General features: G+C 46.8%; 1 protein-coding gene across 1 annotated transcript in view; it reads left to right on the top strand.

Annotated features, from left to right (window-relative positions):
* cUnh8orf34 (chromosome Un C8orf34 homolog) overlaps positions 1–25,250 on the top strand; it is an 80,664-nt gene that overhangs the window by 47,809 nt on the left and 7,605 nt on the right. The window contains exons 8-12 of the mRNA XM_080855328.1: positions 3,410–3,545; positions 8,165–8,250; positions 8,621–8,694; positions 17,028–17,154; positions 24,522–25,018. Coding sequence (XP_080711454.1) covers positions 3,410–3,545; positions 8,165–8,250; positions 8,621–8,694; positions 17,028–17,154; positions 24,522–25,018 — 920 coding nt within the window. The remainder of the gene's footprint in view (positions 1–3,409; positions 3,546–8,164; positions 8,251–8,620; positions 8,695–17,027; positions 17,155–24,521; positions 25,019–25,250) is intronic.

The raw sequence follows: 25,250 nt of genomic DNA, 5'->3' as shown, positions 1-25,250 counted from the left end.
CTCACACACACAAACACAGATACAAACCCACGCACTCTCACACACACACCCACACACACACACAAACAGAGATACAAACCCACGCACTCACACACACACACACACACACACACACACACACAGACACACAGCAATACAGACACACACAAACACACTCACACATACACAGAGTAATACAAAAAACACACATATACAGACACACACACACACATGCACACAGAGAAAAACAAACACACACACATACACACACACACACACACACACACACACACACGCACACATACACACACACACACACACACACACACAAACACATTCACAAACACAAACACATACACTTATAGCTTCTCTTCCTCTGCTTAGAGAGTCTTTAGGGCCTCTGCACCCTTTACAGGTTGCAGACCCACATTGTTGCATGATGAAGGTCTCCCCCTTGAACTCTTCAGAGGTCAGGAGGTCTGAAGCTCTGCAAGCCCTGGTCTCAGGTGGACATAAATCAGCTCTAGTCAGCCTCTCCAGAGACCTCAAACTGCAGAGACGCACAACCGCAAGGCCTGATGGGATGGCGTGAGACAGCAGCCTCGGCCAGGTGTGTTAGTTGTGTTCGCGTCCTCGTTTTCTGTACGCTATGGAATCTCCCCCTCTGGACATCTGTAATTGTGGCTGACACACCATTTCTCACGCACCCCTCCCCCCATTCAAAAGAGAAACAAAAAGAGCTTCCTCAGAGCTGATCTACACAGAGAGGGTTCTGGGATGTCGTGCGGACCTCCGAGTGAAAGTTTCCTCCGTGCGCGAGTGTCTGCGTCCTAATCCGCGCGATTAGTCACGGTCTCTCGTGTTTCAAGGTGCGAGCCCCGTTCCCCCCTCCCTCGACACGGTCGGACGCTGTAACGCAACCCCAGCATGAAAAGTATCGGAGAGGGTATCACCTAACTCTCCCCTGTGGCCACGGGCTACGGCGAGAATTACGAGCCGAAAATGAAGCCACGCTAGGATTTGCCCTGGTTCTCACATTTTTGAAATGCTTACAAGAGCATGACAGCACTGGCAAAGCAAGGGAAAAGAACAGCAATCACTCAAACACCTTCCACTGACTCTGAGGCTTTGCTTTGCAGGATCAAGAAAAAGTAAATGCTGTTAAGTCCTCTTTTTTAATTTTATTTTAGAAGCTTACCCCATAGGTACTTGGTTCCGTATATGGTCAGGATTGACAGCCCCCCACCCTCACCCCCCCCACACAATGCATGGCTTTATGGGCTATCCATTGCTGCCTGTTGCATTGAACATTACTTCAGTCTTTGACGCCAGCTCATTCTGATGTGGGTCTGTAGTGGAAATGGACCAGATGTGGGCCCACTGTGTGCTGGGCTTGTTGCCGAGTCAGCTGCGATCCGGGGTGACATCAGATCTACCTGAGCACATTCTCCCTGGTGAGAAAAGCATGACTGTGGACATGTGTGTCTCGTTCATTCCCCTCCTCTACCTCTCCTCTCCCCTCCCCTCCCCTCCCCTCCTCTCCTCTCCCCGCCTCATCCCAGCGCTGGCCTGGGCCCTGTGAGAAAAATGGTATCATTTCAGCTTGTTATGAGCACACTGAGCACACGCATACTCACACAAAAACTTGCACGCTTATTCACAAACCCGCACGCACACACATGGACATGAACACACACTTTTGTCAAGGAGGTCACAATGATACATCGCTCCAAAACTGACAACTAAATACACTGCTGATACCTGATCATATAATCCCCTGAGCACTGGAGAAGGGCCCAAGGTTGTTTTCTAAAGCAGGAGCCCTGTTGCGTGTGGAACTGCCCAAGTATATATTTTGTGTGTGTGCGTGTGTGTGTCCTGTGTGTGTGCGCTTGCATGTGTCTGTGTGTCTGTGTGTCTGTGTGTCGTCTGTGTGTGTGTGTATGTGTGTGTGTGTGTGTGTGCGTGAGTTTTATGTGTCTTGTGTGTCGTGTGTGTGTGTTCTGTCTCAGCCTCCACAGCAACAGCTGTATTTGAAAGTGAAGCAGAGCTGAGGCGAGCCGTGCAGAGCTCCTCTGATCCAGGGAGTGTGTAATGGCTGCCAAGCCCAGAGCAGGCCCTTCTGCACCTGTTTGTGCTGAAGCGAGCGCGGATGACACTGCCATGTTGCGTGCATATGGAGCTCTTTAGTCTGTCAGAGGCTGGGAGAGTTCAGCAGTGCTCTCTCTCTCTCTCTCTCGCTCTCTCTCGCTCTCTCTCTCTTGCATTCGTTGTTTCTTTTTTTTATCTTTCTAGCTGTCTTTCATCCTGTGTGTGTGGGTTTCTCTGTCTCTCTCCCTCCCTCCTCTCCAATTCACTTTCTCTGTCTGGTTCCGCCTCTCTCATTTTCTGTCTTTTTCTCTCTCTCTCTCTCTTTCTGTCTTTCACATACATTTCATGTTTGTTTCACTCTCTCTGTCTCTCATTCTCTTTCAGAGGCTTTCCTTGGTGTGTGCACATCATTTTGTGGCCCTCAATCCCCAGTCTTCTTTTCCACAGTAATAGAGTAATGGGGAACACCTCTTCTCTAATGGTTATCTGTTTATCTGTGAGTGTGAGTGTGTGTGTGTGTGTGTGTGTGTGTGTGTGTGTGTGTGTGTGTGTGTGTGTGTGTGTGTGTGTGTGTGTGTGTGTGTGTGTGTGTGTGTGTGTGTGTGAGAGAAAGAGAAAAAGAGAGAGAGAGAGAGATTACTGTGTGTGCTTGCGTATGTGTGTTTGTGAGAGACAAATTGTGTGTGTGTTTGTGCACTGATTCTCAGGTCTACTGTTGCACAGGACAGCTGAGAGCACTTAAGATGGATGCAGTGTTGACTTTGACGAGGCAGCTACTTTGATTAATGACCTGTCGTCTTTCTGATCCTCTCTTTCTTTCTCTCTCTTTCTCTCTCTCTCTCCTCCTTTTCTCTGCACTGCAAATACTTTGCTCTCCCTCTCTCCTTGCCCATTCTGTTTACTCTCTTTTTTCTACATCCACTCATCCATCTCTCCTCCTTTTTGTTCTTTATCCCTCAACCCTTGCTATATCTCCTCTATTTCACCTCCTTTTTTATCCTCTCTCCTTTTACTCTCTCTCTTTCACTCTTTCCTTCCTCTAACTTTCTCTATCCTCTTAATATCTCTCCTTCTCCCTACTTTCTCACTTTACGTTTCTCTTTTCACCTATTCTCTCTCGGTGTCATCTCCCTACCTCTTTTCTTTCTCTCTCCCTCCCTCCCTCCCTCTCTCTCTCTCTCTCATTCTCCCTTTCCCTCCCTCTCTCTCCCTCCCTCCCTCTCTCTCTCTCCCTCTCTCTCTCTCCCTCTCTCTCTCTCTCGCTCTCCCTTTCCCTCCCTCCCTCTCCCTCTCTCTCTCTCTCTCTCTCTCTCTCTCTCTCTCTCTCTTTCTGCTCCAGAGGACCTGGATGATCTGCGTATGGAGGGGGTCACAGGTCTGGCTCCATCTGGCAGCAAGTTCAGCCAAGGCCGCAGCTCCTACTGTCCCGAGCCGCAGGCCAAAGTCACCCTCAACATCTGCTCCAGGTGTGCAAGGTAAATATTTACCCTAGGCCCCACCCCCACCTCCCCTTTTAGCAATTCAACTTGTGTTTTTTTTTCCGAAATGCCAGTTCTTGGTTATCTAAAACTTGTTTTATTCAGCAGTCCTATTCAGTCCTATTTTGTCCTATTTAGCGGCACCAATCAGAATTATATATAGTTATATCTCAGGGAGTGAAGTCCGCTATATCACTCAGTGACAAGCAGCAGCACAAACATGGTTGGACTTTTAACTCCAGAGGTTGAACTTCTGGCCCGACTGGTACCAATCGACATATTTAATCATGACACAGGGCTTCACACCACGTCCTCAACGGTCAGGGATATAATTAGAATGAGGTCCGGTGTCTGCACCCACTCAGTCTCGCACTCTCTCCTTCTCTCTCTCACTCACTCACTCACTCACTCACTCTCATCTCTCACTCAGCCAGCCAGCCAGCCAGCATGAGTCACCCTCCAAAAAGGTGTGAACAAAAGGCTATATGTGTGCAGTGTGTCTGGGGTGAGGGAGGGCACTCTCTCTCTCTCTCTGTCTGTCTCTGTCTCTCTCTCTGGCATTGGTTATCAGCAGACACCACACTGCTGGATGGAGGGTGAAAAGAAGAAGAAAGCTTATGACCTGATATCTTAAGTGCATTCCAAATTTGCTTGTTTTCACAAGACATGAAGAAGAGAAAGAAAAAAAAACCTAAAGAGGCCTCTACCTCTCTCTCTCCCTCCTTCTCTCTCTCTCTCTCTCTCTCTCTCTCTCTGCTATCTCTCTCTCTCTCTCTGTGATATCTCTTGAAGCGTGTCCGTTTCCTGTTTAGTTGCTAGCGCCTCCGTGTTGTGGTCAGATTTCACGGCGTTGTCGGCGATACACCCGCCCTGCGCGGCCCATGATGCCGTGCCCTGATAAACAGTATCTCTGTGAGCTCAGATAGCAGTTGCGCGCCTGCCTCCATCCCTCTGCGTGTTTGGGGTTTGGCTTTTGTTCGTTCTCCACCCTCGCCCCTCCTGGCCTCCCCCGCTGCGTTTGTTTTTCATTCATGGGTACTTATCAGAGTCGCAATGCCCTCTCCATTCATGCCCATGGTGTGTGTGTGTGTGTGTGTGTGTGTGTGTGTGTGTGTGTGTGTGTGTGTGTGTGTGTGAATGCAGTTGCTTTCTGCCCCTAGAGTGTTGATAGACTTTCATGTTCAAGCTTAGTTGGTTTGTGTTTAATAGCACAGGCTTATCATGTCCGTGTGTGTGTCTGTCGGTCTGTGTCTCTGTATATATGTGTGTGTGTGTGTGTGTTTCTGTGTGTCTGAGAGGGGGCTGTGAGTTGGATCCCAATCTGCTGTGCAGTGAAACGTCAGACATCTGCTGTTTCACCTCCTTTGAGCATGCCTCAGCCAATTCCCCTCACCATTCCACTGCATAACAACGACATCTCTCTCCATCTTTCTTTCTTTCTGTCTGTCTTTTTTTTTTTTTACTGGCTAAAATGTTTGTGTGAAGTGATGACCTGAAATGGATGGCTCTCTTTAACAAGGCCAGCCCACTGTAGAAGTGATGTCTTCATTGCAGGGGTTCTCACATCACACTTGGACACGTCCAAGGCCAGTTTACATGAAGGGAGACGGGGGAGAAGGAGGAGGTGGTGGAGGAGGAGGAGGATGAGGTGGAGGAGGAGGTGGGCCGTTTGTGCAGCGTGGCCCTTTAAAGACAGTCGGTCATGAGCTGGGAGTTTAGGGTGAAGATTTTTTTGAGTTGTGTGCCAACCATAACTATAACAATACCTGTAAATGCTATAGTGATACATTTCGCTCTAGTTCATGATGACAATGGCAACATCCACACCACACACTGTAACAATAATGGCATGGAGAACGGTATGGTTGGGCGTCAGAGCGATTTCGTGAACAATAAAGAAAAATGACAGGCCATCATTCCATCAAATTTGAAAGGGATCACATTAGAACATGTAGTTAGAATTATAGTTGTCAATTATTGTTGTTAACATTGTGGACAGCCCTTTAGAGACAGGTTAGCAAGTGTGTGTGAAGAAAACAAGAACAGTAGGTGAGAGAGAGAGCAAAAACAAGGAGAGAGAAAGCAAAGAGCCAGTTTGAGCCAGATCAGAGCTAGATCAGAGCCAGATCAGGGCCAGATTAAGGCCAGATCAGAGCCAGATCAGAGCCAGATCAAGGCCAGATCAGAGCCAGATCAGAGCCAGATCAGAGCCAGATCAGAGCCAGATCAGGGCCCTGTCTTCACCCCACCTGTCCTTTCTATCCCAACTCTCTGGGCGTGTGGATACTTGGTGGACAGGGGTAGCATTCCCTTCCCTCCACCCCCTCCCCCCCCCCACCCCCCCAACCTCAGCTCTGTGGGCAGCAGGAAAAGCCTCTTTAGTGGAGCTGAGGTCGGATGCTCTTTGTGGCGGGCTGTCATCACCAGCCGGCCATCTGCTCACCACCATGACCAAACTCCCCAGACCAGACACACACGCTTTCAACAAGACCAGGAAGCCTCTGTGGAGGCATGGTGGTCAGTAGGCGACCACACACTCAGCCAGAGAAGAAGTCATGTGTTGATGGAACGCTGAGGTAGTTTTACTCACAGGCCAACACAACAAAGCCAGGGCTAATTTGTCGGGGATACTTTTCTTCCAAAATGACTCATAGTGTCATGAATTCTACAACTTGATCTAGAAACCAGAAAGTATCAGTGTCTGAAATTAGTTCAGGCACTAATTAGTAGCAGGAAGTTGCATCCCATTTTTTTAAATATTTTTTTACCCATAGAGCAAAGTTGAATGATGAGGTTACTGTGGGAGGTGGTCAGAGGAGTTGAATGGTGAAGATGAATGATGAGGTTAGTGTGGGAGGTGGTCAGTAGAGTGTGTAGAGCTGTGGTAGGTGGCCTGGTGATGTGAGCTGGCAGGTTGGTGTCTGGTGCCTCACAGTGTGGCTAAGAGTCACTGCCCACAAGCTGCCTGTGTGGGGCTTTTTAACAGGCTGTGGCAAGCAGGAAATCCCTTGTTTCCTGCCGACCGCTTCTCGGCTTCTTTCAAGTGCGAAGCAGAGTGCCTGTCCTCTCCTCGCCTCTCCTCTCCTCTCCACTCTTCTCCTCTTCTCTGCCCTGCTGTGGCCTGTCGTCTCTGCTGAGCCGTGGCTGTGGTTTGGTGCGCTCATCCCCACGGCCTTTATAGACTCCCGATGATCCCTTTTGCAGAGGCTACAGTTTCAGCTCTGCATGGCCTCTTCCTGCGCTCCAACAGACATCTTCAGTATGAACCAGATCCCGTCCCGGATACAGAACAGCATCGAAGCCGAGCGGCTCCATGTCTCAGGGGTATCAGTCAGACGGGCCCCTCACACATAGTTTGAGCCCAGATAATTTCATTAATAGGGTTCGTTCTATAAAGAATGTTTTAGGGTAAAGCTCATGTCTGGGTGGCGTAGTTGTCGAGGCTGGGTGTTCAAAGCAAGCTTGGTCTGGTCTCTCTCAGTGGCTTTTTTATAAAAACACACACTCATGCTCGCACACATGTCCACACACACACACACACACACACACGCACACACGCGCACACAGGCGCACACGCACACACACACAAATACACACACACAGGCAGGGGCATGAAAGAGTTTTCAAAGCAGCTCGCTCCGTTTTAGGATTGTCACGGAGGTGAAAGAGCGCGGCAGCGGGGGAAAGCCCTGGCCGCACTGATCGTAAAAGCGTTTGGCCGCGCCATGAAAGCGGAGGGATGTTTTCATTTCTCTTTTTTCCCCGTCATTCCCTTCGCTTTGATTGCGTACACAAAAAAAAGACATGCAACTGCAGAACAAATGGATCTGAGGCGAAAGGAGGTCTGTTATTGCAAGCTTTTTTATAAAAAATATAGCTCAAATTGGACAAATTGAGGAGTAAGACGAGGATTTCCTGAGGACACGGTTTCCATCCGCATCCGAGAGTAAATTCTTGTGTGCACGCACATATTTCAGAGAAATGGCCACTTAAACATCAGATGGTTGGCTAAAAGCAAGACAGCCAAAGAGGATCATTTGTGCTCCTTTGACGAGCGAAGCGCTGACAGTTAGAATAACCTTCAGAGTGGCTCATCTGGTGTAACATTTAGACCTTCCGTGTGTTCACAGGCCAGGACATCATGCAGTGCAGGCAAGGGCCCTGGGCCTCTAAATTGCAGCGGAGATAGGACAGTGCGGTTTATAGGGGATGGAGTCTGATGATAATGAATATCTGCGTGTCTGTTTGTCCCGGCACTTGGCTCTCCCCTATGTTCCTGCTTCACATTCCTCTCGACCCATATCCCTGTGTCCCCTCGCAGCAGATAAGGCAAACAAACCGCTCATCTTTTGTCTCTTCACCTTTTATGAATAGAGACATACTGTCTCCACGTTCCCAGTTTGGCCAAGAATTTGGGAGGATCATTGCGATGTCGAAGCGATACCATTTTTCATCTTTTCCCCCCCCTCCTCCTCCTTAGCATGGGAGAATATGATAACATTGTTTTTATCTAGAAGTCAAGTCGGGGTGAAATATAGCACTACAGTATTCAAGGACCTGGCTGTTATTCTAAGAGTGACTCTTCTTTGTGTGGCATCCATACTGGATCTGTGCAGGCTTCAAGGGGACAGTTTGACCAACTCCGGAGCGGAGGAGAAACTCAACGCACGTGTCCCTGAGCAAGCCGTGCCCGAGCTTTCCTGTGAGTAGCCTTTGGTGGTCCGCATCCCCATTGCCCCTTACCTGTCCCTTACCTGTCCCCATATCCCATTCATTTAATACAGGGGAACACAGGGCCCCATGATTCACCTCTTCATCACTTTCCGAAACGAGCACAATAGGATACATTATGGGCTTCTCTAGAAAGGGGATAGACACCACAGCGATTTGTTTACTGTGTGCGTCAATCATCCATGAGAAAGAGTCATCTGATGCCTGGGCTTTTATTGGGGGGAGGGTGGGGTGGGGGGCAGGAGGGGTTGATGGAGAACAGAGGGATGGTGTGAGATGTGTTTGGGTGCGTGGTGGGAAACAAAACAGGCGCTGTGTATGTTTTGTTGGGTCTGGAACAGGTCCACTGCCGACGGCGGAGCCGGTGACTGGAGGTGAAGTGGAACGCGAGAACCCGTCTCAGGTGACCGGAGCGGTAAGCGATCGCCGTCCCCGCCGAAACTTATTTCGTATCGCCCTACTTGATTAATTAACATGTCCTCCGTCCACGCCTCCTTTTGTGTGCGTGCTGTCAAGGTGTGAATCAACACCACTTACGTCGGTCTTCGAGAAGAGCCGTGTCTCAAGCTTGGGACACTCGTTATTTTCCTCTCCTTCTCTTTGCCTGTCAGCCTGTGGAGTAGCTTACATTATCGAACAAAGAAGAACGCCAAGCCCAGTGAAAAGCAATACATGTAATTATAAATCCCTCCTCTCAATTACCGACTCCTTCATGACCAAAGAACCTAGCAATCATGGGACCCTGGAATCTCTCTATTTGTGTGGCCATTGAAAGATTAACATTCCTAAATAGCGTCAGTGTGTGCGCTGATGTGATTTGTTATGATGGGGCCCTTATTGTAGGGGCCCCGGAGCGGCATATGCCTTCACATGCCATTCATGTACTGCTTATGTTTCTATCACCATAGACGCCAGTGCCAGGCTTTAATTATTCCAGGGAAGTGTTGGAGCGGGCCGTTTGTTTTATTTTTTTTAATATGGTGGCTTTTAGGTGAAAGGTTCTAAGGCATTGGGAGGGAGCGAGAGAGAAAGAGCGAGTGTCTGTGTGTGTGTGTGAGAGAGAGAGAGAGAGAGAGAGAGAGACGTCTGCATGTGTGCCAGATGGCGTGTGGCTCCAGACTTGCTGGCAGCGTGCAGCAGCAGCCTCAACCCGTCTGCTTCAACGCGACGCGACACAGCCACGGCTGCACCGACACACTCTCGAGACACACACACTCGAGGCACACACACACACACACATACCATGTATGCTCCCACACACACTCAAGACAAACACACACTCGAGACACACACACACACACACACACACACACACATACCATGTATGCTCCCACACACACTCAAGACAAACACACACACCATGTATGTTTCCACAGACACACATGTGCACCCACCAACACATAAATGATGCGCATGCTACACACGCACACACTAACTCTGCATACACACACATATGTGCGCCACCCGCACTCACCCACTAGAAACACATGCATTAACACAGCATAGACGCGTGCACATATGCACAATGTACGCCTACACATACACACATGTACCCCATCCCACACACACACACACACACACACACACACACACACACACATACACAAACACACACACACACACTCACACACTCACACACACACACACACACACACACACACACACACACACACAGAGTCAGAGAATAAACAGCGCCATCCAGTAAAACCTCTCTGTAGGCCTTGTCTCTCTCCTTGTGCTCCGAGATCTCATTTCACGCTCGCGCAAAGCTCCTCTTGACACTGGCACAGGTTTGAGCAGTTTCTCAGCGAGGCTGAAAAAAAGACGGGACAAGAAAAGAAAAGAAAAGAAAGGAGACGTCTACAGGTTAAATGCTGCCAGGCAAGTTAAGAGCAGGGGCTAATGCATTCCACATGGACATGCAAGTGTGAAGGTCTCAGATCACCTACTGCTGTGTTGTGCAAAGCTTAACGTGCTTGTTTGCTGTTTAATTGCTCATTTTGGGCACTGTTTGAAAGGCAAATGTAATTTGTCTTCCTAATGGCTTATTAGTTTAACTGGTCCTTCAGGGGGCGTCGGATCCGTCCCTCTGGATGTTACGGAAAACAAAACGTAATGCCTCTATAAGGCTGAGTCACAGCTTGGGACAATAGCTGAACTCATTCGCACTGTTTTCCTATGGGCGTTTGCCTTCGCCTTCCCAACGCGTAATGACAGTGGTAACCATAAAGCCTCGCATTATAAAATAATGGATCATCGTTTTAGTAGGCCCAAATTCCGCATTGAGAAAATATTTTCAACAGGAAAACTAATAGAGAGGGTAGATATAAAAGCAACAGGATTTTTATACCGATATTAATATGTCCTTGAAAATTGATGACCCTCAAGGATATAGACTCTCCTTCATTCAGTAATAAAACTGGCTTGGAAAGTTAAAAACTGTTAATGGCTAATCATTAAGTGCACAGTCGTCTGGCCGAGCCCGTCACTGTAGGTGATAATTGCCTCATAAAGCCAGATACACTTTCGATGCATTGGACTGTGTAATTTCAGAAGAATTTCTGCTCAATTTCCATCGCAGGTCTCAAGTGATACTTTTTAATTAAACCTCCTGAGCCCCTGCCTGGGTGTTACTTCAATAAAGCCAGCGAGAGGAAAATAATTCATTTTTTATTACACGAATACAATAAGCGCTCTGCTCCGTGCGAGCAGGACAATGTGTATATTACAGTAGAGTCTGGAGGGTTTGTTTACGTATGGGTGGTGGGGAAAGTGGCTCAGTGGGAATATACAGTTATAAGGCCACTCGTGTCTGGGCATTATTAACAAACACCCGCAGCCACACTATAGACTTTTACTCGAGACAGACTGAACAGTCTGTCTCTCTTGACTTTTCTTTCTAGAGCTTGCTTGTGAGGGTTCTCCTCACTGTACCCTCTCCCCTTTACTTGCCATGAAAGTGCTCTCCTCCTTCGCATGGCCTCCCAAAATGAACTCTTTGACTCCTATGCTCTACCTTAGTGAAGTGCAGGGATTGACTGCAGTGTATGTCTCCGTGGTTTGTCTAGAAGGGCCTAGCGGCGTCTGCTATTACATCCCCACTACCCTTGGACTGAGGCTTGCCACTGAGGCAGCCATGACCTAACCAGTGTGCGTGCTAAGGCCCTAACCACATTCCTCGTTAGCACGGCCTGGCACCTAAAAGGAACTTAGCATGTAGCGTGGAAATGAGGAATCATAAATGATGCTTGATTTAGTTTTAGAAGACGTCTGTTCAGTTGTCGTGAAACTTTCAGACAAACAAACGCAAATTACTCACCTTCAATGGACCCCAAAAACAAGCACTGGAAGTCGTTCTCTTGTGGTTCAGCCGACTCGGCTAAAAATAGCTACTAATTCTTTGTTAAAATCTGTTTGTTGGTAATTGATTGCTCATGAATGTGAGGTTGTTTTTTTCAGCAGTCTGTGCTTTCACTCTAAAATGTTAAGTCCCTTTGTACTTCAGAAAGAATCCCCCCCCCCCACCACCTAAGCTGGAAATAGATATAAGGCCTGCTGACTGTGTCAACAAGAATATGAATGTGCTATTGATTTGCCATTCTGACAGTAGAACGTTAGAGCAAGATAGAGAGAGAGAGAGAGAGAGAGAGAGATGGAGAGAGAGAGAGAGAGAGAGAGAGAGAGACCTCAGAACATTATGTTTTGGTGACACATTTGGCCTTTTCAACTTCAATATCTCCCAGGGATTTAGCTTAGCCATTCACCTCTTTATTTCTTTCGTGCTGCGCTTCCTAAAGCAACCCACATGTCCATATCCTTACACACTGTTTCCATTCCCCGTGACGAATGACTGTTTTGATCTCTTATCTGTAGTAGTTGTTAGTTAACCACAGACGCTAGCATTGTTTACCACTTTCTGTACAATACAGGTGCAGACAGTATGTCATAGGCCTCCTCTTTCTCCAGCACTCAGGGGGAAGGACAAGGACTGCAGTTGTGTTATTGTCAATATCCTGTTTGCTGTCGGCGTTGCTAAGTGACGCGGTGGCCACAGGCAAACATTAGGTGAGCGAGGGTGCAGAGCCAAGGCAAGCGGATTTAATTAAGCAACGTGTTAGACTTCATTTCCTTCTGCGGCTGGCCTTGCCTGCCGGAACCTGAGGAGGGAGATGCTGATGCAGAGAGAGGAGTAGGGAGGAAATGCCGCCGCTAAGTGCTACTGTGTGCTGTACAATGAGTGACATTTTTAGCTTTTATTTATCAAATACAATTTGTTCCTCCCTGGTTAACTCAGGAGAAGAAGCACAAGGAGAGCGGCATGAGATGGGTGGACCTAGACGTACCTTCACCTTGTGTGTCCCGTCGGAATGGAGAAAAAAAAAACATTACAATGTCTTCAGATCTTCAAAAAACAATTTTTGCTGAACTCTATGATTAGAAGAGGGGGAAAAAATGGTGGAAAACAATCTGGGACATGGAACAGATGTATAGTTGCTGTCATGAAATGACAGTAAATCAGTCATTTTTGTTTCCAGACAAGTTGAATAAAGGGTTTGAGAATGAGGTCGGGCGGGGTGGGGGGTGGGTGGTAAAGAAATTCATATTGAACCCCCTCCACACACACACACACACACACACACACACACACACACACACACACACACACACACACACACACACACACACACACTCTCTCTCTCTTCTATCCAGTGGGCCCATACCCTGAGAGTAAACAGCTCGGATCCTTTTAACTGTTTTTTACTGCCAGGGATTGTGGGATTAGGCGCTGTGGTCGCTGATGTTTTTGCTTCTTTTGCACGAGGGTGGGCCCTGTAGCCTCTGTCCCAGCCTCCCTCAGCTCCCTGTGGGTGCGTGTGGACAGGCCAGGCCAGGCCAGAACTCTGCATGCAGGGCACAGCTCTGTGCTAGGCCTGGGGCCCATTATTCAGACTGTAGAAAAGTGGCCCACTGAGAACAGATGTGACACCTTTACATCTGCCTTTACGAGTCAACCCCCCAAGCCACCCCACCCCAGCCCGAACCCCCTCGGCCCCAGCTCAGTCTTACCTCCAGGTCAGATACAAAGGCTTGAACCTCACCACGTTGCTCATATACCTCTCTCCTGTCATAAGATTTAAGCGTTCACTACTTGACCCCTGCTGGTTCCTGGGCGCAGGGAGCGTTTGAAGACAGCTTGTCTTGAGCACGTTTGATCAACTATGGTGGCTGGTTAGGGTCTGTCGCGAGAGAGTCTGACCGATGTTTCGCTAAAGCCAGCTGGGTTTTCCGCTGCGAGTTTAATTCCGGCAATAAAAAAACACCAAAACTGCCTCTTAGGCCACTTACACAGGATTTGGTGGACAGCGGTATGCTTGCCGTGAGTGTGGAGATGGGAGCACTGGTTGTGAGTAACCACACGGGCACACATGCTGACCGCTTCCAACCACCCGCACGTACGAGGCGTCTGATGTGGACGGTGGCGCAACTGGTCCCACATCGAGCCCTTAACATGGATTTGATTTGGGAGCAGAAATTAGATCCATGTTTGTGAGTTGGACAGAAGCATCTTCACCACAAGTACTTTTATTCAGCGTAGCCCTGGTGTTTTAGTGATGGTGCCGCTGGATTGGTGGCCTGGTGTGCATCCACAACTTTTTATGGGGTGGATTGCTCGGTTTCTGCTGGCCAGGCTGAAACGTTTGTTTGTCTCTCTACGTTCGCAGGCAGTTTCTTAACAAAAGCCCACTGGAATCCACATCTTCAGCCATTGCACTTGAGCAATTTTCTTAACTTGTCACAAACAGGTTTAAACCATATGGGTTTTTTCCACTTGCATGCATGGATAATAATCAATAAAGACAATTGTCCTGCTAAACCGCTATCGTGCTGCGTAGTGAAGGATGTTGAAATTGCTGTTTTTCTCAAGATGTTCCCACAGCCAGGAAAATACAGCCAGATGCACCCGTTTTGTAAACCCGAAACTTTCAAACACCCAATGGGAACTCCTGCACCAGGTTTGGTTATGAAAAGCTAGATTTGCAGAAAACAAACTCCATAGGCTTCACGTTGATTTGTACAGACAGCGGGCTATATCGCTTCCCTCGAACCCATGAAATCATCCCTAAGTAATTTGTTCCTTTCCAGTGCATCATTAGCCATGAGTAAACGCCAGAGATTTAGCAGTCTCACTCTCTCATTCGACCTCCCCCCCCCACAAAAAACTCCCCAATGATCTCTCTCCGCATTGTGCAGTTCTTCCAGCAGGCCCTGTTTGAATTACCCTGAGAACTCAGTCCAAGCGTGGAGGGGCCAAAAACAGCGTGGCTGTTTTTCAGTGCACCAGGTGGCCATCTTTGCTGGAAATGAGACAGAGAGCGGCGTAACATGGTCTTATTCCTTCTCACCCACCCTAGGCTCATTTTGCTGACCTCCCAAATGTAGACTCTCCTCTCTGCATCAGCAAGAGGGTGGGTGGGTGGGGGGAGTTAAAGGTTCTGTTTAGCCACATGGAAATTCAGGAATCACAGGAAACTGTGTAGAAACAACTCTTATGAAGTGCTACCAGTAGAGACTGGGCTGCCAAATGCACGAGGGTATAAATGTACCAGAGATGTCTGTTCTAAAACTCCATAGGACACTGCAGAAAGAGCTCTATGAGAGGCCAATGAAACACTTATCAGTAGAGGTAGAGCTCTAGCCAACTCTGCATGGTACATGTAGATAGCTGCACAGCCAGTTGGCATATCGTGAATCTTTGTTTGCGGTTGATAAGTCTTTGGTGGGGTCTGTTGCGGTCGTGTTGTTCATTACAGCTCGTAAACCTTAGGCCTGAGGCCGGCAATATGCTGCTTAGGGCAGGGCGAACAAACGAGTCATCAACTCAGAGAACCACTGTTGGCCAGGCCTGCGTCACCTACAGGGGTGGAGGAGGGGGGTGGGGGGGGGGGGGGGGGGCATGGGGTGTGAGGGGGACACACACACAGTGGTGAGGTCATGGGGATGGGCCTGCCACCAAAAACATCTCTTGTAATGATTCCCCCACTGGGCTCCTTTTGCAGAAGGGTAATTACAGATTGGCTGTGGTTGCACCACCACAAAGAGGCGCTTGTTAAGTAATAAGCACAGTGCAGTGGAACTCAGACGCAGCGTGCACTCCAGGGCCCTCCAAATCATGCTGCACTCCACACCCCTGGGACCGGGCCATTGCAGTCTGGCCACCCCCACCCCCTACCTCCCAGATGCGTGTGTGCATGTAGTTAGGCCTTGTTTGTCTCTCCACACAGGCTTGCCTGATGCCCTGCCGCTTGCTGGTTTTGTGAAGTCACTCTGTCAATCTGTGCTAAACGTTTTGCATGACGTAACGCGCTGGCAAGGGTCAAGCCAGTGGCTCATGAGAGCTACAGCTTGGCACTGACTCCAGCACAGCATATGTTGCCGCACACATGACAGTTTTCATATTGCACCTGCACAATGAGTATCAGCTTACCAGATCATCAGGCCCCGTCTGGACTTGAGAGGTGACGTGAGGTGATTCAGTGGGCCATGTCCGTAACATGTTAAGGACACTTAATATAAAGTGGGATCATACATGTTACGGACATGGCCCACTGAATCACCTCACGTCACCTCTCAAGTCCAGACGGGGCCTGATGATCTGGTAAGCTGATACTCATTGTGCAGGTGTAAGTAATAAATAAAACTAACTGAAGTACATTGCAGTCCTCACCTTAACCTATGTAACAGTGCACATCACAAATATAGTATACTTATATAAGAAAGTCACTGTTCTTTTAATAATTATATACAGACCTCCGAAGGACATGTTATGTGAAGCGGGGACGCATGTATCATTGATGAGTGTGTTAGATAGCACCAGCATGCCGGTGCACCTTTTTTGCCAGGAAAAGGGTTCATGCACTTCAGCTGGCATGAGTAAATGTGCTTATGCAGTCTAATAGGCATCCAAGTTCGCCATCTGAGGAGAGTGAGTTGCTTTTAGGCTTCGGCTTTTTCGTGTCAACTTTCTCCGTTTTTCATTTTTCGTTTATAATTTTGCTTTATTGAGGTTAGTATGAAGTATGAAACTGTATCCAAATCGGGAGAATTTATAGTTCATGAAACGCAATAGTAATATCACTGCAGGCAGGCGCCGTGCCAAGCCTTTAACTCCGATCCCCCGTATATTTATTGATTGTTATTTTAAAACCTCCTCAAACCACTACTGACAGTGTAGCACGATGATCACGAACAAAGTGAAGTCCTGGTTGCCATAACTGACTTTCATCTTGAGGTTGCTGCGGTCCCTAATGTTTTTCTAAGGCTCATAAAAATAACAATCACCCCTCATTAGGACAGATACGGCCCTGAGAATTTTTGCAATAACTTGAAAATTGTATATCTGTCTGTATATAAACATGTAATTTAATACTTTCTTTTTCTAATGAGACTCTGTTATGTTCACTCTCTTCCTTTCCCTCCCTCTCTCTCTCTCTCTCTCTCTCTCTCTCTCTCTTTCTCGTGGGCATCTCCCTGTCTCCACATTTCCCCCTTTCTCTTTCTCTCTCAATTTTGTTCCCCTCTTTTATGTTCCCTTCTTCTTTTGCTGCACTCATTCTTTCTTTATCCTCCTCAATTTCCATGTTGCTCTCTTTCTCTCACTCTGTCTTGCTTTTTCTTTCTCTTGCTATCCATCTGTCTATCACTCTCTCTCTCCTCCCTCTCTCTCCCGCTGTCTTACACTCTCCGTAGCGCCACCCGGTCTGGGTGTCGGATGTGAAGGCCAGTCGGGGTGGAAGTCCACTGAGCCAGCGCAGTCTGCAGCTGCACGAGTCCCTCTTTGCCAAGGAGCTGGAGGACATGGGCAAGCATCTCGCCGGTAGGCACCACACACACACACACACACACACACACACACACACACTGAAGTGTACCAGGGAGCTGAAAACGCATGGGCCCTCCAGCAAACACACAAACACCGCTGCAGAGACCAGGCACACACACTGCACCAAAGGCTTGGTGCTCATACAGACACAGACACACACACTCTCACACACACACACACACACACACACACACACACACACACACACACACATCAAACACTCTGTCCCTTTCCCTCCACATCTCTGAGCTCTATCGCACACCACACATCTAAGAGAAAGTCAACCCCCCCACCCCCGCCTGTCTGTGCCCCCTTACCAAAGCGTGCATTTGAACTAGCCCAGTCGGATTGGCTAATTAAAACCGTCTCCACCCCATTAAGGCTGTGGGGTGAGGGAGGCAGAGGGGGTGAAGTGTGTGAGCAGGGTGTGCTACTAGCCTGGGCAGCTTTTATTAATTAGATCAATCCACCACAGGGCTATTAAAGACGTGTGAGCAGGGCTGTGAAGTGACACATTTTTGTCTGCGGATCAAGTCGGGGTCCTGGCGTGTAGTTCTTTTTTTTTTCTGTCTGATGATGGGTTTTGATCTCGTGGCAATTTGCGTGACAGGGGCATATGATGGGGTAACTGACACAAACACACAAACACAAGCTAGGGACCAGTTCATTAACGAGGGGATCGAAGCAGCTAGAAGCCTGGGGAGAGGACCAAGGGAAGGTTTGCTGTACGTCCAAGGGGAAAACTAAAGGCAGATTTATGGTCGTCCATTTTTGGAGACACAGAGAGCCCTCTCCGACGTTGCAAACCCTCTCCGACCACCTCCCCATGGCCTGACATGCACCTCCCAAATTTTGTAATTATCCGTTAATCCGTCAATACATCGCTGTTTACCTTGTGGGTAGTAGAATGCCGACATTAGATAGCTGGCTCAGATCACCTCGCAAATCCCCTCAGATGTATTTTTCAGTTACAACAGTGTTTTTTTTACATTGCACAGTGTCTATTTGTCTGTAACTAAAGCACAAAAAAGTAAAGCTGAAATCTTTTTTTTTTTTATGTTTTACAACACCCACAACTGTCGGAGAACCATAAATGAAAAAGAGTCCGTCAAGACAAATGCGTGACCACGGAGTAACGGAGTTGTAGAAGTATACTTTGGCCTTAAGAGTGCGACACATGTGGGGTGCAGTCAGTTCCTCCGGGTTTTTCTCGATTCCGCCATTTGTGAATTCAACGGAAAATCACAGTTCACCAAGTTTTTCGCAAAACACATTTTCTCATTTACTGCATAAATTACGTAGAAAATAAGCCTTGATGTTAGCAACTTATATTTTTGCTTTTGCTGGTCTCCTGATGGTGGTATAAGGTTATGCACAGTTTGTCTCAACCACTGCCACATGTCCCAGTCATTGTGTGGATTGGATGTGTGATGGATTGACGATTGTGGTGAAGTTAGCTTGGTATTACACATTCGCTTGATGTTCTCAACATGGCTGGATCTATAACTGATATCTCATTAAAATGTAAATAAACTACTTACACATTATGTTAATCTGTCTCGTATTCAGTTGTAAAATTGTAAATAGTGTTCGAACATGATATTAAACTTAAGTCATATTGTTGCGTCCAACTGTTTATTCAGCCATTTCTCTTGCACGGAGATGGCATTTCAAAATAAAAGCCCATTTCTAAGCCCTATGATTCAGTCAAAGGCCTATAGAGGGGTAATTTGAGTAGAATATCAGCAAAGTAAGGTCAGGAATGGTCAACAAATATTGGAAAATCATGCTTTTTTCACTAAATAATAGAAATTAGAATAGGACGTAAAAATAATGCATGACATTTTATTTCATCTTATTTCAATAGCATTCTAGTATGGATGAAATGGCCATATAAGTATGGTTGTGAAAGTTGTCAGAAATTTGTGAAATCTGATGGCACATCTAAAATGAGTTCTTGTCTCCATTGCATGTAATGAAGACATAAGTATGCACAAAAACAAACAGATATTGAAATGCTATTATGTTCAAATATTTAAATAGAAATATATAATCTGTCTGATTTTGATCTTTTACCACTTTTTCTTGTAAGGGGTTTAAAGAGGAACATCATTTGCAACAGTTCTCAGAAATGTTGAGAAATCATCAGAACAAAATCTGTAAAAAATTGCAAAAACATCACTAAAACAAATCTCAAAATCCTGGAGGTACTAACATGTGCTGTGTTCTAACAATCATGCTAGAGCTGTACACCACATACATTTATTTATCTTCATCATGAGTGCGGCAGATGTGCGTGTGTCTGAGCGTGCATATGTGTGTGTACTGTATGTGTGTGTTTGTTTGGTGTCCATATGTTGTGTCCTCAAATTTCACTCTCTCTGTACAGTAGCATGTGCATATGTAGGTGCATGAGTTTGTGAGTGTGTGTGTGTGTGTGTGTGTGTCTTTGTATGTAATGTATGTTTGTGTATGTGTGTCGGTTTACTTGAGTGTGTATGTGTCTGTGCATACATGTGTGTGTCTCCACACATTGTTGCCTGCCTCTGTATATGAAAGTTTGTGTGTGTGTGTGTGTGTGTGTGTGTGTGGGTTTGTGTGTGTGTGTGTGTGTTTATTTGACCATGTGTGTTTGTGCCAGTCCTTACATGGCACTTTCAACTCTTGAGCTGGCCGTGCCAAATCAGTGATGAGTGTGTTCCAGGTACAACTGCAGGGTATGCCGGCCGTGTCTGTGTGTGCGTGTGTGTGCGTGTGTCTATGTGTGATTATGTAGTTAGCAGCTCAGTTTTCATGCCTGCGTGTCAAGTATGTATGCACCAGGTGTCCCTTGATGTATGTTCGTGTGTGTCTTCCTGTTCATTAGACTCTGAACATCTTTCCCTCTCACTGAACACTGCTTACTTATGTGTGTGTGTGGGTGCGTATGCATGTGTGTGTGTGTGCATGCACGTGACGTGTGTGTGTGCGCATGTGTGTGTCTGTGCATATGTGTGTGTGTGTGCATGTACTAATGTGTGTGTGTGTGTGTGTGCATGTTCCCTATGTAGTGAGCTAATCCGGCACCTTGGGACAGAAGGAAGCCAATGTTGACAACACACACTTTGCACTCTGATTGGGCCTTGGGGCATCAGATGGCATTGATTTCTGGTCATTTTACGCTGATTCGTATTCAGACGGAGAGTTTGCCACAAGGCAAGGCATCAGGCCATTCAACAACCTAATTTAGCCCCTTTCAAGCTTTTATTAGCTGCTAATGTTTTCCACGTTGAAAGCCAGCGTGTCTGCTTTTATCTCCTCTTTTTACCCCAATTATGTGGTCAACTAAATCTTCAAGCTCCTTTTTTTATGACGGGGTTGAGGAGAATTTACATTATTTTATATTAGGTCTTTAAACAACTGATAAACGACTTCATCCCTGAGTCTCCAGAGAGTCCTGGTTGGCCATGGCAACCTGTGAAGTGAACTCGGATGTATATATTAGGTGCTTCGAGCCGTTCTTGGTTAGTTTATCTCTCCTTCAAATGTTTCTTCCTGTAGAGGACTACAGGCGCTATCTCTGATCCTGGGGCTTAAGCACTGTTGTTATTCAGGGAAACTGACACTTTTTTTCTTGTTTGCGCAACATGCATCTCCAATTCGGGCTCTATACGAGTTGTTAACAGTTTCGTTACTTTCTGGGAGACAGAATCCGGAATCAATAAAGATGGCATGTGTTTTAAATGGTGGAATTGCGTGCAGAGGTCTCATAGGCTTGCACTGAGTGTTTTTGCGTCGTGATCAAAGACTGTTTATAATAGATTAGATCTGCCTTGCTCGCTCCCCACCATCTCCCCCCCCCCCCCCATCATCCCCCCCCCCCCCCCCACTGTCATTCCCCAGTTGTCCTTCTCCCTCAAACCTAATTTTTGGAGTTTCAAAATTGTATGTCTCTGGCTTAATCATGAACAATTTGGAGTGGGTTGTTTCTGCTCTGTCATGCCACCGGTACCCGGCCCACGAAAGGGAAACAACTGCTGAAGCCAATCATTTGAAAGCCTTTCTGTGACCCAGAGAGCAGCACCCAAGCAGTGCTGTCGTGATCAACGGGGATTTTATTCTACAATGCTGATATATGACAAACATATTCCCCACAAAGATATCATATGGATAAGATATATTTAATGATGCTGTGTGAGATGCATGGGTGGTTCGGCTCGCTGCTACATCACATCTGTCTCGTAAAGATGTTTTTATTTGGACATTCCTGGGTTCCTGGGATGCTAAAGAAAGGCATGAGATGAAGATGAAGATGAAGGCTCGGCCCCAGCCAGATGTAAGATCCCGGGCAAAACAATCAATCACCATAATTCTATGATCATAGATATGATATAATCATCAGATCAAACAGCTTTCAAAAGTACTGTAAAATAACACACACACACACACACACACACACACACAAACACACAACATACATATACCCACACACTAATACTGGTGGTACTAATGGTTATGTTGAAAGCATGATTCAACTATTTATATGACCGTAAACGTTTCTATCTAAACACTTGTGAATTGCGGGGTGCAAATAATAACCATTACAGGAAAAAGTCATTCATCCAGACCTGTTTACTGTGGTGCCTACTCCTGTTGCTCATGGCAGCATTGGCTGGAGTCGAACTCAATGACGATTCCACATATACATGGTTTTCCTGGAAAACCAAGTGATTGTGTGTCGACATGTGAGGAAAAGTCATAGGACCGAAACATAATGTTTTTATTTCAGAGAGTTAGAATGTATTTGAACCACCTTAATGTCAAAACAAAGATCTATCAAAACAACTACTTAACTCAATTTCAATTTTAGTAGAAAATGCCACAATGGAGATGGACATCTGCTTAAGGCAACTTAAACACATATGGGAAACCTAAACCCATTTACATATACTTGGCAAAAAGAGAAATGTTTTCAACATTAAGTTTGATTAAGCACAGAAAGAGTAATTAAGTCGCACGTGTCATGGAGAGAAATGAGTGGATGGCTATGGAAGAATGGTATATAAAACAAATCTGGAACCGTTCTCTGGAAAGGGAACCATTTCCTCCAGCATCTTTCACCCCAGTGCTCTAAGAGCTAGCATCTGTGTACTAGAGGTAAAACAAGTGCATGATTTTACAAACTGTGTAGTGCTTGAGGGAGAGCCGGGGGGGAAACTGTTGCATCATTTAAAAGATTATGCGACTATGATGGGGTTGCTTTCAGCACATAGAGCAAGGCATCAAATGAATGATATGATATGAAGGTAATACTTCGTCTTACCTTACACAATGTTGAAGTATGGATGATGCAAGCAATATTTTAGTTATTGTTATAATTGTTATTATTGTTACCAAGAAGTAGCCCAAGATTAACAAATGCATTTTTTCAATAAATACTCTTTTCATTAAAAACAGTTGGCATATGTAAAGTCAGTGATCATTAGTAAGCCCAACCGCAACATTAGTGAAAGGGAAACTAAATGTTTAGATACCCCCAGTGATTCGTATCTTCCTTGGCTGGTGTTATCTATGTGTATCTATGTACTGTATCAATGATATCTTAATGTGTTCATGTGTCCAATAATGTTTTTACCTGATACGTTAGTGAGATTTGTATGTGAAAGGCAGAGAGAGAAAGACCTATTCTTACTTTACCTGGCAGAGTTACTGAGTGCGCCACTAAGCGAATGAAAATAACCTCTATTAGGGCTGCAGAAACTTAGCCAAATAAATGTATATACCCTTGATAGTCTGGAAATTATGGTAACCTCATTGCCGTTGGTAAACAGTCATATTTGCTTGCATCAATTTTTTTTTTAGCTGCATAAGTCTAATAGCCTAGTCTATTACATGAAACACTGAATGATAGAGCCATCCTTGAGAAATCAGCCCACAGCTCTGTTGGGAAAGAAAATGAGCCAACTCCCAAACAATTGACTTATCCTTTTCTGCTGTCGCCATCTCTCCTCTTGTTTGCCAAGGGCTCTAACGGGAAAATGTGCACGAGATCTAGCCTCACATGATTAACGTGTACTTAATGTAGAAACTCGAATGCTGCTCGAATGCCCTAGTACTCTGTGCAACCCCTTCTGGGTACTTAGCAATGCAAACATATGTTTTGGATTTTTTTATAGTGCAGAAAAATGAAATGTTGTTTACATTGGAGAAGGCCCTATTTGCCCATGTAAGTGTGGAAGTCAAGGTTTGTAAGAAGCATGTCAAGCTTATACGCGGTATTTACCAAATGTCACACACAGTGCCACACTCTTCCCTGAGAGCCATCAGTGGTGAATCTTTTTCTTTCCCGGAGACATTTGCACGATGACTTGTTTTTTTTGGTTCCCGTAGAAACCACAATGCTTTCAGCTTCCAGTTGTATAAAAGCAAGGAAATACTGGCCCAGATGTTCCCGCTGGTAGTTGGCAGCCATGTTTTTTTTTTCTTTTCTTTCACAAACAAAAATGTTTGAATAGCTACCAATAAAGCAAACAAATCTCTGCCTGTATGAGAGTGCGACCCCGCACATGTGGTCACATAAACCCTGGCTCTCCAGCGCGCCACAGAGGAAACCGAGTCCCCACACAGTTTATGCTCTTAGTAAATAGTGCTGCCCAGGACTAGTAAAAGGCTTTAAGACAAACAAGGGCAAAAACAACCAAGCCTTCTCCTCCTCAGGAAAACATCACAGTGTTTGAGTCTCCTCCAAACTTGAGGAGAACAGAAGTGTGTGACTTCATAGGGTATTATTGGCCAGCCTGTGTGTACACTGGCACGGCCAGTCCTGAGAGGGGGTCGCGGACCGGATGACACAGTGATCGAGCAGTCGGTCAGTCGGTAAATACTTGTGTTTAGTGCAAGTGAAAGGTCCTGACACAAACAAGACAACACCCACAGCTCTACACTCACACACCAGTGTTTAGGATCCAATCCAAGCAAGGATACACAGATGTGTGTGACTCAATGTATCATCCAAGGTCACTCCACTCTCCACACCTACATGTGTGTACAAGCCACTCTGCTGTTTAAAAAAAAGGCTTATTTTATACGTATGTGTGCTGACTGGCTACCAAACCCACTTCCTTGATTCATAATATTGCTGTTTCCTTTCTCTTTCAGTTGAGCAACCTGATTAAGTGCTCTGTGAATAATGTCTACTGTCACATGTATATTTATTAATCTGGCAGATGTTTTTTTATCCAAAAGGCGTCTGCCAAATGGATAAATGTAAAAGCATGTCCAAAAGCATTTGTTCACATTGTGTCGCTGTAGTCCAAAACCTTTGTGTGAATGAGTGCTCATACACTCACACACTCAAACACTCAGTCTCTTCCCTACTACAGAGGTGGAGAAGGACCTGGCCAAGCTGACCAGCCGGAGCCCCAACAGCCCCCACAGTAGCCTCCTGCTTACCCCTCTCCTCCATACCCCGCTCCCGCCCATCGGCCCGGCCTCCAGGCCTCAGTCGCCCAGCAACCTGGGGGCAGCCAAGACCAGCGCCATGCCTCTGTTCAGCAGCAAGCCCACCTCCCTGTCCATGGGCCGCACCAACTCCTTGAGCAACCCTGGCAGCCAGACCCACAGCCCCATCGGGGGGGCGGGGGGGAGGACACCCAGCCGACCCCTGACCCCTAACAGCTTGATGTCACGCTCCCTCACCCCCGGCAGTCACAGCAGTAGCAGCAAGGAGGGGGTGACGCTGTTCGGGAGCCCCAGGAGCTGCAGGAGCAGGCCGGTGACCCCCACGGGGCAGATAACGCGCCCGCTGCTCACCCCGCCCGGGCTCAGCACCATGGACAGCCTGGGGAAGCTCTCTGGCCACAGGAGCGCGCTGTCGGAGGTAACGCACACATGCAGGGATCACACACACACACAAGCACAGATGCACACATACACCGAGACACACACACACACACACACACATACACACACACACACACACACACACACACACGTACACCATGGAGAGTTGGGACAGATGTCCATTCCAAGGAAAACACTGGTGGAGGTAAAACACACAAACATAAACAGATGGGGTGATATGCACCCACAAAACACACACACAACAGATC

Source organism: Sprattus sprattus (assembly GCF_963457725.1).
Source record: "Sprattus sprattus genome assembly, chromosome: 17".
In the NCBI taxonomy this organism is placed as follows: domain Eukaryota; kingdom Metazoa; phylum Chordata; class Actinopteri; order Clupeiformes; family Clupeidae; genus Sprattus; species Sprattus sprattus.
The sequence above is the reverse complement of the archived record's forward strand: the minus strand, read 5'-3'. Positions and strand labels throughout refer to the sequence as shown.